Here is an 18,660-nt window from a genome sequence, read left to right on the forward strand (position 1 = left end):
TTTTCCACTTGAGCCACACCATTAGTCTGGCATTTAGCTCATTAATTGGAGATGGAGTCTTAAGGACTTTTTTGCCCAGGCAGACTTTGAACCACAGTCCTCCGGGTCTCAGCCTCCTGGGTTGCTAGGATTATAGGTGTGAACCATTAATACCTGGCTTACTGATGTTTTATTCATACCAAGCAAAAAGAATAAAACTGAAATTAAAAGCAACTGATAAAATGAGATGTTAAAACATTCTGAAGCCAATTTCCCCGAAATCACCTGCAACTCTGAAACTTATTCATTTCCATTCCTATTTGAGATGAAAGGTGCTTGTTATGCACACTTCACGTGGGAAGTGTTTCCCACGGTGACGTGGGTAACATGATAGGCTAAATACTAGAGACCAAAAAATAATCATCTTTATTATAAGTGCTTAGTTTATACCTTAGAAGGCTGATTATTTAGCTACCATAATTAGTAAGAGTTTTTGGTTTCCTGGCTATAAAGAGAGAAGACAAATACATGAAAATGGGTGGCTTTTTTTCTTGCAATAGTTCTCTTTTTGCCAGTCCTGGGGCTTGAACTCTGGGCCTGAGCACTGTCCCTGACCTTTTTTCTCAAGGTTAGTGTTCTGCCATTGAGCCACAGCTGTGCTTCCTGACGTCTTGCAGTTAATTGGAGATAAAAGTCGCATGGACTTTTCTGCCCAGTCTCACTTCAAACTATGATCCTCAGATCTCAGCCTTCTGAATAGCTGGGAGCTGAGCTACCAGCTCCCAGAAAGTTCTTTTTTTGTTGCCTGTTGTAAGGATTGAACTCAAGGCCTGAGCACTGCCCCTGAGATATTTTGCTCAAGGCTAGGACTGTACTACTTTGAGACAAAGAGCCACTTTCAGCTTTCTGGTTGGTTAATTGGAGATAAGAGTCTCACAAACTTTCCTGCCTTTGAACTACAATCCTCAGACCTCAGCCTCTTGAGTAGCTAGGATTGCAGCCATGAGCCACTGATGCCTGGCTGACATGTTCTTTTTTTAAACACAAAAAAAAAATCTCATTCATAATGAAAATATACTGCCAAGTATTTATTAATACTTTTAGCAAAAAAAAATACCTACAGCTTGTTTTAGGATCATAAAATCTATTTAGAAGAAATAACCAAGACCTTAATTGGTACATGAAGAATCATACCAATTTCCTAGATGGAAAACTTAACATTATAAAGCTTGCTGTTTTTACCAGGTGTCTGTGGCTCATGCCTGTAATACTAGCTGCTCAGGCAGCTGAGCTCTGAAGATCAAGGTGTGAAGCCATCCTGGGAAGACAAATCCTCGAGATTCTTATCCCCGATTAACCAGCAAAAAGTCAGAGGTGGAGCTGTGACTCTAGTGATAGGGTTCCAGCCTTGAGTGAAAAAGCTGAGCAAGAGCAGGACGCTTTGAGTTCAAGCCCCAGAACTGGCACAAAATTATAAATAAAACTTTCAGTTTTCAAAAAATCCTGTGAACACAGTGACAGCTGAATAGCAGTGGCTGATTTCTTTTTTTGTTTTGGTGGTGGTGGTGGTTGTGGGGCTTGAACTTGGCCTGGGGATTGTCCCTGAGCTCTTTTGCTCAAGGCTAGTGCTCTACCTCTTGAGCCACAGCACTGCTTCCGGTTTTCTGGTGGGTAATTGGAGATAAGAGTCTCACGACTTTCTTGCTCGGACTGGCTTTGAACTATTATCTTCAGATCTCAGCCTCCTGAGAAGCTAGGATTACAGGTGTGAGCTACCAGCACCTGGCTAATTTTTTTTATAAAATGGGATTTGAAATAATGATCCATTAGAATGAGAAAAGTTGTAAGATTTGTGGGTAAATTGGAAAAGAATCACTAGTGAGCAAGGACTGGTTGTTGGAGTGTCAACCTGATTGTGCAGGTCCTAGGGTAACTACAGGTGGTTGGCAGGGTGGAAACAGCCCTATTGGTAGGAAGGGAAGGCAGTGGGGACTTGAGGAGACAAGAGACAGAACTTATTTGATAGGTCTGCTGTCCTCTGCAATACCATTGCACATAGACTTTAGCATTTAATTTCTTAATAGGTTTTTAAGCTCTAAAAAACGACAAGATTCAGGAGAATGTTTGGGTGGGAGTTGTCTTCACAAGCACTGTCTTTGCGGGAAATCTTTGGGTAGAAATTGTCTTCACAGACAAGTTTGGAGACCTGGAAGCTAGAAAGGCAACGAAGTGACAGGTGTGATTGGCTCCCCAGATAGCTGGATGGCAGCTCTGTGGTGTGCACTGTGCAGAGCTGGTCCTCGGCAGAGAGAGGTTTACTAACTTTTCTGGGGCATGAGGGTTTCATTGCTGCATAAAACGAATGGAGATTCAAAGAAGTGGGGCTTCCAAGCCCCCTTCACTTCGCTTCCAAGACAGTGTGAGGCCCTGAGTTCATATCCACATACTGCACCCCCAATTTTTTTTTCTTTTCCTGGTGCCAGTGTCTGATCTATGCAATCCTAGCTACATAGGAGCCTGATGTCCAGAAGTTCTCATATTGAGGCCAGCCTGGCCAGAAAAGACCATGAGACTCCATTTTTAAAGTATCCAGAAAAAAACTGGGCTAGACATGTGACTCAAGTGGTAGAGCACCAGCTGTGAGCAAGAAAGCTGGGCCAGTGTGAGGCCCTGAGTTCAAGACCTGGCACTGGGGGAAAAAAGAAAATTAAAAATGAATTCAAAGACAAGGAAGTTAAGCCTGGTGGTTTGTTTATAATCCCTGTTATGTGGGGGATGGAGCTGAGGTGATTGTGTTCTAAAGCTAACTCAGGTATAAAAGTCAGTGAGAACCTTTTTTAACGGCATTTGTGGTGGCACCTGTAATCTCATCTACTCAGGAGGCCCAGGTAGGAGGATTGTAGTCCAAGACTTGGCAAAAGAGAGACCCTGTCTGGAAGTTAAACTAAAGCAAAGAGGGCTGGGGGTGTGCCAAGGGAGAGGCTCTGAGTTCAAACCCCAGTTTAGCCTCTCCCCTCCCCCGCCTGAAAAACAAATTTAAAGAGGAAACAGATGGGCAATAAGCACTGTCACGTTCAACTTCAGTAATAGATATAGAAATAAAAATTAAAGTGAATCACTTTTCTCTTAAGAAATTGGCAAAATTCTAACATTTTACATAACACCTGGGGCTGACAAAGATGTGAGGAACTTGCATTCATTGCTTGTAGGAGTGTGAATTTCTATAACCTTTTGGTTATATATATATCTGTGTATCTATATCTTTTGGTATTTGTGAAAGTTAAAAATACATCTTATTGCCAGGTGCTCATTGGCTCATGCTTTTGTAATCCTAGCTATTTAGGCTGAGACCTGAAGATCGTGGATGGTAGCCAGCCTGGGCAGAAAAGTCCGTGAGAGTCTTATCTCCAATTAACCAACAAAAAGCCAGAAGTAGAGCTGTGGCTCAAGTGGTAGAGCTAAGTTTGAACAAGAAAGCTCAGGGACAGCACCCAGGCTCCGTTTCAGAGTGTGGTCAAGGCCAGCTTCTCAGCTAGTAGGACTAATTACCCACTGACCAAAGCAGTTTTATGAGACATTTTTGAAACAAAAAAGTTAGATTCATGATTTTTGTTGAACCCCAGTTAAAGATTTTTGTTTTGTGCTGTTAGCAAATGTCAGTAAATTAGGACGGGAATGCCGGAGCCTTTATGCAGAGACACTATGTGCACACTTGTACCCAGTTCTTCACTCACTGTCCTGTGCCCTGAGGGTGCTGGACTCAGGGGGCCGGGAGCTTGTTAAGATCTGTGTTATGTTCCTTGTCCATCTTAGCAGAGTCCAGATTTGGAGACAGAGAAAGCAGAGGCTATCAGTTGCTAAGGCTGTCTGCTGACTTTGCCAGGGTGCTGCATACTGGGCTTTCATACAGTGTACTCGAGCATTGCTGTTACTATGCTCCCTTCTGTTGTCTCCCTTGCTCTCCACCTTCCTCTGCTCGTAGCTTGGGGCCCCTGTGGCTTCCAGAGTTTGCTGACACAGTGGACAAGTACCAGCCACTCCAGATTCAAGTGTAGTCAGTGCCAAAGCCAACTTCTCAGAGGCTCTTGCAGAGTCTGTGCCTATATGACTTGTGGCTCACACACATCTAACTCATGTGTCTAGGGCTCCCCAAGGACTGTGATGGTCACCTTTGCAGATAGTGAACTAGAGATAGATCTGGGTCTGACAGAATGGGAGAGTGTAGAGGTGGACACAAACATTGCTCTGAGCAGTAGTTATGGCACTCCCGTCCTAAGCCAAAGGCTCTACTTCAGGAGACATTCTCAGTATGGTGCAGAATATGTTATGTGGCCATGCATGAGAAATACACAGTTTTATTTTGTTATTTAGTTTTTGTTGGTCATGAGGCTTGAACTCAGGGCCTAGGCACCACAGTGCCCCTTCCAGTTTTCTGGTAGTTAATTGGCAGCAAGAGTTTCACAGACTTTCCAGCCCAGGCTGGCTTTGAACTGCAATCTTCAGATCACAGCCTACTGAGTAGCTAGGATTACAGGCGTGAGCCACTGGTACCCAGCTATACATGCTGTTTTAAATGAAAATTTTATAATTGGAAAAGCAAATAGTTTACATAAGGTATTCCCCCAAATTTGTGTTTCAGGAGTAGACCCGTGCCTGCAAGCAGAGACTAGAATCTCTGGTCCCCCTCTGTCCACAGCCGCACCCAAACCACAGAGGTCTCGGCTTACCAATTCAAGGGATGAGCGCTTCCGGTCAGGTAGGCTCACAGCCTGGGAAGTGAGATGGACAGGCTAGATGCTTGTATGATTTCAGTGTTTCTTTGCAAAAAGTTTGCTGAAGAAGGTATTTTCACTTGAGCAATGATTTACATTATCATATTGTTCAAGGAAAAAAGTTTATCACACAACCAGTCTGTTTATTTATTGTGTGTGTGTATGTCTGTGTGTGTGTGTGTGTGTGTCTGTCTGTGTCTGTGTCTGTGTGTATGTATGTGTCCTAGGGCTTGAACTCAGGGCTTAGGCACTGTCCCATGTTTTTTTGCTCAAGGTTAGCATTCTACCACTTGAGCCACAGCTCTACTTCTGGCCTTTTGGAGGTTAGTTGGAAATGAGAGTCTCATGGACTTACTTGCCTGGGCTGGCTTTGGACCACAGTTCTCATATTTCAACTCCTGGGTAGCTAGGTTTTTAGCTATGAGCCACCAGTTCCTGGCATCCGTTCTATGTTGTATCACATAGCTTAAGTGCTGGTTAATGTATCACTGAGCTTAATTTAGGGGAGGGGTCTTCTCCTATCATCGCTGGGATGCATATTAACCAATGTTGTCCACTTAGGCAGGAGTCATTTTCGTGTGTCATAGAGCAGCAGTTCTACCACTAATGTAGGTGTTTTAGAATTTTTTCTTTCTCTCTTTCTTTCTTTCTTTCTTTCTTTCTTTCTTTCTTTCTTTCTTTCTTTCTTTCTTTCTTTCTTTCTCTCTCTCTCTCTCTTTCTCTTTCTCTATTTCTCTTTCTTTCTTTCTTTCTTTCTTTCTTTCTTTCTTTCTTTCTTTCTTTCTTTTCTTTCTTTTCTTTCTTTTCTTTCTTTTCTTTCTTTTCTTTTCTTTTGCCAGTCCTGGGACTTGAACTCAGGGCTTGGGCACTGTCCCTGAGTTTCTTTTGCTCATGGCTAGCACTCTACCACTTGAGCCATAGCGCCACTTTGGGCTTTTTTTGTGTATGTGGTACTGAGAAATCAAGCTCAGGGCTTCATTCATGCTAGGCAACCACTCTACCACTAAGCCACATTCGCAGTCTTTTATAATTCTGTAAATTTCCCTTAAATTAGATTTCTGTTACTGTTTGGTAGTGCTTTTATGAATATTAAATTTTACTTTAACACTTAGATTACCATAATGCCCATTGAAAAAATTCATACTTTCAATTATAGTTTACATATTGATAACTTTTGAGATTCTCCCTATTTAACAATACTTTCATAGTACATGTGTTTTTAAATACATTTTAAGCTCTTTATTGTGAAGATATCGTACAGAGGGGTTATAATTACATGAGAAAGGTAATAAGTACATTTCTTATCAAGCATTGTTGCCTCCTCCTTTGTTTCCCCATACCATCCCTTTCTGTCTCGCCCCCTCCCCAAGCTCTTTTTTTTTGTTTGTTTTTTTTTGTAGGTCGTGGGGCTTGAACTTTGGGCCTGGGCGCTGTCCCTGCACTCTTCAGGTGAGGGCCCTACCTCTTGAGCCACAGTGCCACTTCTGGTTTTCTAGTGGTTTATTGGAGATTAGAGTCTCACGGACTTTTCTGCCTGGCTGGCTTTGAACCATGATCCTTAGATCTCAGCTTCTTGAGTAGCTAGGATTACAGGCGTGAGCCACAGGCGCCCTGGCTCCTAAGCTTTTTTTTTGTTGTTGTTGGTCATGATGCTTGAACTCAAGGCCTAAATGTTGTCCCTGAGTTTTTTTGCTCAAGGCTAATACTCTACTACTTCAACCACAGTTCCCTTCCTGGCTTTTTCTGGTTAATTGGAGATAAAGAGTCTCACAAACTTTCCTGCCCTAGTTGGCTTTGAACTATGACCTCAGATCTCAGCCTCCTGAACAGTTAGAATTACAGGTGAGCCACCAGCATCTGGCACATTTAAGCTTTTTTGATAAACCTTTCTTCGTAAAATGCCCATTAGTATAAGGAAGTGACCACATAAGAATATCTTAAGCTGAGTGCTGGTGGCTTGAACTTGGGGCGTGGGCACTGTTTCTGAAATTTTTTTGCTCAAGGCTAGTATTCAACTACTGGAGTCACAGCTCCACTTCCTGGCTTTTTGTGGTTAAGTTAGGATAAGAATCTCACAGATTTTCCTGCTACTGGCTGGCTTTAAACTGAGATCCTCAGATCTCAGCCTCCTGAGTGGCTAGGATGACAGGCATGGACTAGTAGCCTCAGGCTAGCAATATTCATTTTTATATCTGAATAACTGGTTACTCCTGAATTATTTATTAGGAATATGATGCTTTCTCCAGTGACTTTCTCTTGTGTAATATAGAAGCAGTTGCTAATGTGTATATGCATCTATTTCTATACTCCATTCTGTTGCATTGATCTACTCATCTGTCTCTGAGGCAAAATCATGACCTCTCCATATGGAAATTAATAGTTGAGTCCTCCAATTCTTTACCAGGGTTCCTTTTATGTAATAAGTCATTTCTCTAACATTCTTTTTTTTTTTTTGGGTCCGGTCATGGGGCCTGAACTCTGGGCTTGGGCACTGTCCCTCAGCTCTTCAGCTCAAGGTGAGTGCTCTACCACTTGAGCCACAGTGCCACTTCCGGCTTTTTTTCTTTTTGCTTATGTGGTGCTGAGGAATCGAACCCAGGGCTTCAGGCATGCAAGGCAAGCGCTCTACCACTGAGCCACCTTCCCAGCCCTTCTCTAACATTCTTAAGTTTGCTCCTTATCATTGTCCTAACATTGACTGTGTTACCCCAAATTTCTATGCTGAGTTAGAGGGGATTGGAGATGATTAAAGGGTAGAACCTTCTGGTGGGATTCATGACGTATATGAAGAGACATCAGGAGACTCTTCCCTTTCGTTACCCATACTAGTTGAGAACATAGAAAGAAGACAGCTGTTTCTAAGCCAGAAAGAACTTTTACCAAGAATCTGCCATGATTTGGATTTCTGGCCTCCAGAATACTGAAAAAATCCTACATTTCTGTTACTCAAGACCTATCTTTGGTGTTTTGTAGTAGTAGCCTGAGACAACAGACATACTGGCATTGAGCCATTTGTTTATTATGTGTCTTGTGGTGTTATCTTTGTGTGTATTGTGTTTGAGGTTTGTCCAGTTTTTTAATCTATTGATTTATTGCCCCTATCATGTTATTATGTAGATTGTTAGGGTTTTTTTGGTGTGTATTTGTAGTTTTTTTTCCCCTAAGACAGCAAAAAAGCTTAAATTTAGTACATGGTCACAGTTATTTCCACATCTGATATGTGGTCTCCTGATTTGTTTTGTTTGTCTTACTTTCTCGTTGTGACCAAAGAAGTGCTCTGCCACACTCCTAGCCCTTTTTTGCTTTTTTTTTTTTTTTGTCAGTTGTGGGGCCTAAACTCTGGGCCTGGGCGCTGTCCCTCAGCTCTTCAGCTCAAGGCTAGCACTCTACCACTTGAGCCACAACACCATTTCCGACTTTTTCTGCTTAAGTGGTACTGATCAATCAAACATGATCCAAGGCAAGCACTCTTCCACTGAGCCACTTTCCCAGCCCTGCTTTTGTTATTTTTAAGATAAGGTCTCAGGTGTTTTGTTTGTACCAGCCTGGGCTAGCTGGGACTGTGATCCTTCTACCTGTGGCCTCCTTGTAATTGGATCACAGTTATGTACTATCACACCCATTATATAGATGGAGATAGAGTTTCACTAATTTTTGTCTAGGCTGACTTTGAACTGCTGGCTACTGGGTCTTAGCCTCCCAGGTATCCTGTACTGCAGGTGTGAGCCATCATGTCCAGGCTGTTCCTTATGGCTGAATAAAAGTTCATTGTATAGATAGATCTCAACCACTGGTAGACAGTTAGGCTGATTCCATAACCTTTGGAAACACCAATCTTAGTTTGACTATTCATAACCAATCTGATAAAAGCATCCTGTTGCTCTTCCTGTGTAGATGTCCACACGGAAGCCGTGCAAGCAGCTTTGGCCAAATATAAGGAGAGAAAGATGCCCATGCCTTCCAGAAGACGGTCTGTCCTTGTTCATTCATCTGTGGAAACCTACACCCCTCCAGGTATTGATTAATGGTGTTAGAAATGGTTATTGTGAGTGTTTCACAGGCTGAAAGGTGTAATTAATGCTTAGTCTCATTGAGTTGAATAGCCCTTTGGTCTGTAATTGAGAGATAAAAATATTTGTATATGCACACATTCCTTACCTGAAAATCACACACTATTCTTCTTTTCTAAATGGATACTTGCATTCTTTAGGACTTTTTGTGTACATTGTTTTTACTAAAATGCTATTTATCTCTTTCATAGAGAAGAACCTAAAATAAACCACTTCTTGGTTTTTACCTCTTATTTAGTATCTTGTTACCAGGATTTATGTAAGATGATACAAAACTATTTGGAGAGTTTCAGGTATAGTTTGTTATTGTTCAGAAATGAAAATTATAGGTGGGGCTTCTTTTCAGTCCCTTCTGAAACTGGATTGAGATGTTGGTATCTAGTGGCTTCACATTCCCGGCTGCCTAAGTGACAAAATCACAACACGTTTTTGGTTTGATGCACTTGGAATTATTATTACACAGTAAAACAAAACAAAATCAAGTCAAATACTTTGAATTTGCAAGATGGTTTAGTGGTTTTTGTAATGCTCTTTTGCTTAAAAAGAAAGTGTATTTAAAAAATCTTAGAAATAGCTGTAAAATTATTGTTTCTGCTGAAAAGAACTATAGACACTATCCAACAATAAAGAATCTTTTAATAGTTGAAAGCCCATAATAAAACACAATCATGATAACTGGATGGGAGCTTAGCTAATTTTTATTGACCCCTGTCTTAAGGAATTCTTTCTAGAGCATATTTACACGATGTTCACAGGAGGACAGACAAGGACAGGGCTGCAACTTGCTTGCCCACCACAGGGCTCATGCACAGATTCACACAACTCAGGATGCTGGCTGGATCTGGCCCACTGCAAGATGTCGTGTGTGGCTGTGGTGTGTGGCTATGTGGACATGCAGGACCTCCTTTGGCTAGGGAATGAGAGGCTAGCTTCACACATTATGTAGAACCCTGTGGTCCTACAGTAGGGTTCCTCTGGTGTTCTTCCTGACTGAGGGTAACCTGAGGTATCATTTGCTTGTATGGGGGCAGGGCCATGCTATAGGCCTGGAGGCCCTGGCGAATAGAACCCCATTCTTCTCCTGACCCATCCCTACATCATGCCTGTCATCATTATTTTAACCACAGACACATCATCTGCCTCAGAAGATGAGGGCTCTTTACGGCGACCCGGGCGACTCACCTCCACTCCGCTCCAGAGCCATCCCAGCATCGAGCCCTGGCTCGACCGGGTCATTCAGGGCTCGTCCACCTCATCCTCTGCATCCTCCACCTCATCTCACCCGGGAGGGAGATCCACTGCCGTGCCCAGCGCCACCACCACTGCTCTTGCAGGCCTCTCAGCCCACGCTCATCTAGGTCAGTAACAAGTTCTGTGGCCCCTCCCAGCCAAGGACCAAGGGCTATGCAAATGATGCAGCCACACAGTCAAGGGGGCCTGTCTCCTGAGACACCAGCTGGCTTGGTGTTTTTAATAATGACAGTTGGCAGGAATGAGGTAATACTTGGTCATTTGCATCCAGCTCAATCCTTAATAATCCATTGAACCACAGTATGTGTCGCGACCGCCTCGACCAGCAAGGAAGACGCGACACCGAGCTCTTCTCTCTGCAGCTTTTTCAGGACCTTTGAGTAATCTTCTGACCCCAACCCCGGGGAGAATTCCCCACAGCCTTAAGTACCCGCTGGGTAGCCAACCCTGATACGCCACGTGGGAACCACCAATAGGTTCAGGTGTGCGGAAGCAAGCCAGATTCTTTGCCTTAGCCATATAAGGAGTTGTTTGCCACAGAGAGCACTTGCCATCGGGAAGGCGGAGGGCGGAAGCCGGCGCCATCTTCCAGGTGCGGCTGCACGCAGCTCTCTACAGTTCCCCCTTTTTTGTTTAAAGAACACAGATGAGAACAGAGGTCTGATCCCTGTTGTGCAATGCAAGGACTGCATACAAGCCTTCTCCCAGAGGGCGCCTTCTCTAGGGATGACTCAGCCTGTCCATTGATTCGTTTTTCACAAGGACGGGAAAAGGCGAATCGAACCTGTGTGCAATCAAACATGCTCTCCTCGAGGGCAAAACTCATGCCTCTCGACTGCAGTACTTTGGCTTTGCAATCTGTGTTCATTGTTTTAGGGTGGCAAGCCACGCTTGGGGGGACTGACCTGCTCCAATGGCTGTAAAGGCTTGGATAATCATGGCTGCACTGTGACGCTGAGAACCTCTAATTTGGCAAATGCACCACAGACATACCAAGGAGGCTAACACCAGGAGGCCTGTCAGGGCTCCCAAACCCGCCCATTCCTTAAGATGATTCATAGCAGTGGAGATCCATGAAGATAACCCCTCCACCAATCCGGCATCCACTCGGGTCGAGTTCACCATGATGATGGCAACCCTGAGCGTTCCATCAGGCTGTCGAACTCCCCAGTTCAATTACCTAAAAGATAACTAGACAACTGTTTAGACAAATTTGCAGCGTTTTTTGAATAGGTTTTTTTCCTGGGCCTGAACTCTGGGCCTGGGCGCTGTCCCTCAGCTCTTCAGCTCAAGGCTAGCGCTCTACCAGTTGAGCAACACCGCCACTTCTGGCTTTTTTTTTCTTATGTGGTGCTGAGGAATCGAACCCAGGGCCTCATGCATGCAAGGCAAGCACACTACCACTGAGCCACCTTCCCAGCCCCTTACTTTCCCAGCCCCTTCCGCTCTTTCTTCCTTCAGCATTTCTAGGGCAGCCTGACCATTCTCTACCGCCTCACTGCAGCGCTGGTCCTCAAGACAGCCTCTTATCAGTTTCCATATTGGTCTCACTCCGCTCTTAAGCGTTCCCTGCTCAGAGGCAAAATCTAGGTCCCTCCCTAGTTTCTCCCAAGAGGCCACTGTGAGGCTTCCGGAGACAGCGAACCATGGGGCAACGATGTTACATTCATCCAAAAATCTCTCTAAAGTACTCTTTTCTATTTTTAACTTTTTTGAGTGCAGTAGCTCATTGAGAGCCAAAAAATTGGGTGCGAAGAAGAAGCGCCCATGTCTTAAACATTTTAAAACTGGTCACTTTTGGCTACTCTGTTGACTAGCCCCGGGTTCTTGCTCCCTCTTTATCTACCGAGAAGAGCAAAAATCCCCCTCCCTCTTGTTGCGGATTCCCCTTTTACCTGGGAACTTACTCCCCGCTCTTGTCGCGGATTCCCCCTTTACCTGGGAACTTACCCCCGCTCTTGGCGCGGATTCCCCTTTTACCTGGGAACTTACCGGTGCACCACCCTGACCGCAGAGAGTTCTGAGTCCTCGTTGGGGTTATGGCTGAGTCCCCATACGGGCCACCACGTGTCGTAACCGCCTCGACCAGCAAGGAAGACGCGACACCGAGCTCTTCTCTCTGCAGCTTTTTCAGGACCTTTGAGTAATCTTCTGACCCCAACCCCGGGGAGAATTCCCCACAGCCTTAAGTACCCGCTGGGTAGCCAACCCTGATACGCCACGTGGGAACCACCAATAGGTTCAGGTGTGCGGAAGCAAGCCAGATTCTTTGCCTTAGCCATATAAGGAGTTGTTTGCCACAGAGAGCACTTGCCATCGGGAAGGCGGAGGGCGGAAGCCGGCGCCATCTTCCAGGTGCGGCTGCACGCAGCTCTCTACAAGTATGTCCTGCTAATAATCCCTACACAGTATGTCCTGCTTGCCAGATTTTTCTCCATCCAGACCTCCCTCTTTCTCATCTGGAAGAGGTCCAGTCGGGGACAGAAGTGGTCTGTGCTTCTGTTTTCTGGTGGTGTGTGGCCACTGACAGCATGTTGTATTTGTGGCACCATGTCATCCCTCCCTGCTGTCCAGGTGAAGGGACCCGATAGCTGCTGGTGGCCCTGACAGCTACCCTGGACCTGCTGCTTTTCTTGTGTACATCGCGACGAGGCCATCTTTTGTCTTACCTAGGGTGATGTTCTGAAGCAGAGGCTGGAGTTGCAGCCAGGGCCTGGTCTGTCTTCCTCCAGATATTCCTCAACCTGGAAACAAGGTTCAAGTCACGGTTACTGATAAAGATGTCAAATTTGTAGCCCATTGAGTTATACTAGCCTTAGAAAGGAAAAAGGAAACAACCAAACACCTACTTTTCATAATTTGAAACCCCAATTATAAACAGAAGCAGCTGTATGGCTTGTGAAGCCCACATAATTTTTGCCCTAGTGACTTAGAAATATAGCCTGTATTGTTTTATTTTTATTTTTATTTTTTTTTAGCCTGTATTGTTGAAGACTTGTGTTAACCCTTCATTTGCCCAGATGAAGAAGGAAGACAAAAGGTTATATCTTTCTATCTTGCCTGAGATTTCTTGGGTGCTTAGTTTGGAAGCTAGATCTGACATACTTTTCTTGATGTCTCTTCATTTTCTATGCTGTTCTGCTGGAACTGATGTGGTGAGCACCCATTACACACTGTGACAGACGGGTGTTGGCAGTAAAATTCCTGTGGGCCTCCCCGGGTTAGCCTGGGCTTCTGTGCTGACTTGCTTTCATGTAAAAGCTGGGAGTTTTGGCTAGATATTAGGTAATGGGGCGTTTCTAGTGGTCTTAGCTTCAGTTTCAGCATCCTCTGTGGGGCATGTCAGTGCTGCCCTTTGGCTTTTGTTTGCATCAGTGTACAATGTGTACATACTGCTGTTGAACATGTGTTTTTCTACTATTATATACGTCAGATGCAAACTCACAGTGCCTCATTCCATACCCACACTGTGTTTCCCAGCTCTTTTAGTAAACATTTGCTTCAGGGGTTTCTGTCCTTTCCTTGATGTCCTGTATGTAACTGAGAACTACCGCCTACTTTCCTCAAGAGAGTTGCCCATGTACTGTTTGTCTCCTGTTCCTATTCATCTTGAGATTTAACCTCATAGAAATACATAGTTAGTGTCCATGTGAATGAAATAGCTTTTGAATGTTCCATTAGCTTGTTTCTCATTTCTACACCGCTTTCCTAAGGAAAAGGGAGCAATATAGCATTTGCATTTATTAGCACTGCCAAGCTGTCTATGCATCATTTCTCTTTTATCATGAAAAGTTAGCCACAGCTCAGAACATTTGAAAATTTTCATTAAAGCCTTACTCTAATAGAATGGGGGAAGTGGCATTGTGGAAGCGGTAGAGCGCTCGCCTTGAGCTGAAGAGATGAGGGACAGCGCTCAAGCCCAGAGTTCAAGCCTCACGACCGAACAACAACAACAAAAAAATAGAATGGGAAAGAACACTGCAAACTCATTTTGTGAGGCCAAAACTAGACAAGGACACAACTAGAAAAGAAAATTATAGACCAGTTTCTTTGATGAACATAGATACAAAAATTTTCAATCAAATGCTGGCAAACTGGATTCAATTTTACTTTTAAAAGATCATACGCCACAATCAACATATGCTATTTTTTGTTTTTGTTTTTGTTTTTGTCAGTCATGGGCTTGAACTCGGCCTGGGCGCTGTCCCTGAGCTCTTCAGCTCAAGGTGAGTGCTCTACCACTTGAGCCACAGCACCACTTCCTGTTTTCTGATAGTTTATTGGAGATAAGAGACTCATGGACTTTCCTGCCCTGGCTGGCTTTGAACCGTGATCCTCAGATCTCAGCCTCCTTAGTAGCTAGGATTATAGGTGTGAGCCACCAGTGCCTGGCCAACATATGCTGATTTCATTCCAGGGATACAAGGATGGATCAACATATAAGGTCAATAAATTTAATACAACACATAAAAAGAATTAACAGTAAAAACCACATGATCATCTCAACTCCTGAAGAGAATGTCTTTGACAGAATTCAATATCCTTGCAAGAAAAGAGCTTTGAAGAGTCAGGTGGTGGCTCATGCCTATAATTCTAGCAACTCAAGGGGCTGAGACCTGAGGACTACAGTTGTAGTCCAACCCAGGCAGGAGAGTCCCTTAAAAGACTCTTACCTTCAATTACTTTAATTAACCACCAAAAAAAAAAAAAAAAAGCCAGAAGTGGAGCTGTTGCTCAGATGATAGAACACTAGTCTTGAGCACAAAAGCTCAGGGACAGTGCCCAGGGCCCGAGTTCAAGTCCCAGAACTGGCACACTCTGAACAAAGTAGGAATGGAAAAAAAGTCCCTAACCATAATAACAGCTTGAAATACCTTTAGCCAATGTCGTACTAAGCAGGGAAAAACGATTTAAAATCATCCCTCTAAAATCAGGAATGAGACAAGGTTATCTACTTTCTCCATTCTTATTTAATTTAGTATTAGAATTCCTAACCAGAGCAATAAGGCGAGAGGATGAAATAAAAGGGATTCAAATAGGGAAGGAAGAAGTCAAATGCCTGTTTTCAGCTGATATGCTCCTATATTTCAAACACATTACAATTTCCTTCCTTCCTTCCTTCCTTCCTTCCTTCCTTCCTTCCTTCCTTCCGAAATACAAAAAAATACCCTACAGATTCTACCAAAATAACTAATAAACAATACCAATATAAAAAAAATCAACATTCAAGAAATCAATAGCTTTTCAATATGCCATCAATGAACAAGCTGAGAAAAAAATAAGGAAAACAATTCCATTCACAATAGCCTCCAAAAACAAAACAAAAACATTACAGGAATAAACTTAACTAAAGAAGTGAAAGACCTCTATAATGTAAACATAAAACCTTGAAGAATGACATTGAAGAAGGCATTGAAAAAGGACATGTTCACAAATGAGCAGAATGAATATTGTGTAAATGGCCATTCTGCTGAAAGCATTCTACAGATTCAGTGTAAAATCCATCAAAGTCCTAATTTGTGAAGTAGAAAAATCAGTTCTGGCCGGGTGCTGGTGACTCGTGCCTGTAATCTTAGCTACTCAGGAGGCTGAAATCTGAGGACTGCAGTTTAAAGCCAGTCCAGGCAAGAAGTCTGTGAGACTCTTATCTCCAATTATGCACCAGAAAACCGAAAGTGCTAGAGAGCTAGCTTGAGCTGAAGAGCTCAAGGACAGTGCCCAGGCCCAGAGTTCAAGCCCCACAACTGACAAAGAAAAAAAGAAAATTCAGTTCTGGAATTCATGTGAGATCATAAACGACCCCGAATAGCTAAAGCAATGCTAAGTAAAAAGAGCAATGCTAGTGGTACCACTGTACTGGGGTTCCATTTACACTAGACTTCAGAACCTTAGTAACAAAAACAGTGTGGTCCTGGCATAGAAACAAAGACCAAAAAAAAAAAAAAAAGAAGAAACAATTATCAACATCATGAGACAACCCACAGAACGAGAGAAAATCCATAGCTAAAGGATTAATATGTAGAATATACAAAGGGCTCAAAAATAGCAAAAAATATAACCTAATCAATAAATGGGCAAATAAATTGAACAGACAGTCCTCAGAAGTACAAATGACTAATACATAGAGAAATGTTCAATGTCTTTAGTCATAAAGGAAATACAAATCAAAATGACACTGAGATTTTGTCAGTCAGAATGGCAGTCATCAAGAAAACAAAATCCTCATATACTGTGAGTAGGAATTTAAACTAGTGCTACCACTATGGAAATTAGTATGGAGATTTCTCAAAACCTGAAAGTAGAATTACCTTACCATACTGCTATTGGGCATATGACTGAAGGGAATATAAATCAATATACTAGAAAGAGAAGTGTTTATTGTATAGTTTATTGCGTAGTTCATGATAGTCAACTGAGACTCGTATCTTCAATTAACCAGCAACAAGCTGAACATGGAGCTGTGGGCTCAATTAGTAGAGTAGAAAAGCCTTGAGTAAAAAAAGCTAAGGGACAGTGCCCAGGTTCTGCCTGTCTCCTAGTACCAACACACACCAAAACAATAAAGAATGTATTCCAGTATAAGTTGAAATTAGATGTGTTTATGCTCTGAAAAGGATCTGACTGCACGAGTTTATAACATAGGTTTCCTGCAACTGTGTTGTGTGGGTCTCCTTTCTTTTTCTTCTACCTACCATAAATGTTTTGTGATTAATTTTACTAAATTAAAAAAAACCCTAAACCTGGACTCTATTTATTGCAGGTGTGATATTTATATTTATATAATAGGACATAATTGATGTGAATTTTTATATATTGAAAATACATGGATATCTTGGCTAATCGGAAAAGCTGAAACTTTTGAGTGCTTTCAAGATTTTCAGATTTCAGAATATGAATGTTCAACAATAAAACATACAAATAGGTTTACCTTCCCTACTCCTTGTTACAGAATTATCCTTTGTTATAACTTCTAACACTAGGTAACTCTTAAGTTTAAACCAAGGAAAGAAATATGCAAAGAGTAACGATATATTAAGCAAAAAAATTAGAGGGAAAATACATTAAATAAAAATGACTTTTAAGAAAGTACATTTGGCCAGGCACTGGTGGCTCACCCCTGTAATCTTAGCTACTCAGGAGGCTGAGATCTGAGGATCACGGTTCAAAGCCAGCCCAGGCAAGAAAATCTGTGAGACTTTTATCTCCAATAAACCACCAGAAAACTGGAATTGGTGCTGTGGCTCAGGTGGTAGGGGGCTAGCCTTGATCTGAAGAGCTGAGGGACAGGGCTTAGGCCAATAGTTCAAGCCTCAAGACTGACAAAAACAAAAAAAAAAAACAAAAAAAAACCATACTTTTCCTGGGCGCAGGTAACTCATGCCTGTAACCCTAGCTACTTAGGATGCTGAGAGCTAAAGATTGCTGTTTGAAGCCACTCCAAGCAGGAAAGTCCCTGAATCTTATCTCCAGTGAACACCAGAAAACCGCCAGTGGCACTGTGGTTCAAAGTGGAAAAGTGCTAACCTTGAATGAAAAAGGTCAGGGTCAGTGCTCAGGTTTTGAGTTTAAGCCCCATGGCCTCTCTGCCCGCCTCCGGAAAAAAAAAAAAAAAAGAGAAAAGAAAAGAAGAGATACTAGTTTTAATTTTCGATTAAGGAAATGAAATCCATCAAACACTGTGACATCAACCTAAATGCCTATATTTAAAAGCAATACTTTTAGTTATAGTTTTTATCTTCAGTGTACTTTCACGTAGCTATTTTAAAATTGCTTTGTAGTTTATGTCTCCATGTGTACTTTAAATAATTTATCCCTTTTGCAAGACTTGAAAGGATAAGGAAAAAATTGTTTGTTTTTTGTTTCTTTGGTGCTGGTCCTGGGGCTTGAATTCAGGGCTTGGGTGCCGTCCCTGAGGGTTTTGTTGTTTTGTTTTTTGCTCAAGCCACAGTTCCACTTCTCACTTTTTGGTTGGTAATTGGAGATGAGTCACACCGACTTTCTTGAACTGGGTATTTTAAACCCTGATCCTCAGATCTCAGCCTCCTGAACGTCTAGGATTACAATCATTAGCCACCAGCCTCCAGCTAGGAAATTTCTTTTTAAAAATAATATAATTATAGACATAATTTAAAATACTTGTTTAGTATATACGATGTGGAAAGTGAACTATGCAACCTGTGGACAGGGACAAGAGGGGGAAATGGAAAGTAAAAGAGGGGGTCATTACCCAACCTATGCAATGGTAACTTAATAACAACATAAATAAAATTAGATTTAAACTTTTTTCTCCCACTGGGGGCTGGTTGCTCATGTCTATAGTCTCAGGAGGCTGAGGATTGCAGTTCAAAGCCAGCCCAGGCAGGAAAGTCCATGAGACTCCTATTAACCAGCAAAAGGTTGGAAGTAGAGCTTCAGCTCAAGTAGTTAGAGTGCTAATCTTGAGCACAGAACCTCAGGAACAGTGCTTAGGCCATGAGTTCAAGCTCCAGGTCTGGTAACAACTAAAATAACTTTCTTTGTTGCTTTCTTAATGACTGCTGTTCTTACTGGGGTGAGATGGAATATTAGTGTTGTATTTTTGCCTAAGG

General features: G+C 42.7%; 1 protein-coding gene across 2 annotated transcripts in view; it reads left to right on the plus strand.

The window, feature by feature from the left end:
• The window catches only part of LOC138821431 (disco-interacting protein 2 homolog A), a 95,740-nt gene that overhangs the window by 23,414 nt on the left and 53,666 nt on the right, over window positions 1–18,660 (plus strand). For both annotated transcript variants that reach the window (XM_070013640.1, XM_070013638.1), the window contains exons 3-5: window positions 4,619–4,735; window positions 8,646–8,765; window positions 9,949–10,179. In XM_070013640.1, the coding sequence (XP_069869741.1) occupies window positions 4,619–4,735; window positions 8,646–8,765; window positions 9,949–10,179 (468 nt within the window). The remainder of the gene's footprint in view (window positions 1–4,618; window positions 4,736–8,645; window positions 8,766–9,948; window positions 10,180–18,660) is intronic.

Source organism: Dipodomys merriami, unplaced genomic scaffold (genome assembly GCF_024711535.1).
Source record: "Dipodomys merriami isolate MVZ:Mamm:240054 unplaced genomic scaffold, mDipMer1.0.p SCAF_918, whole genome shotgun sequence".
Lineage (NCBI taxonomy): Eukaryota > Metazoa > Chordata > Mammalia > Rodentia > Heteromyidae > Dipodomys > Dipodomys merriami.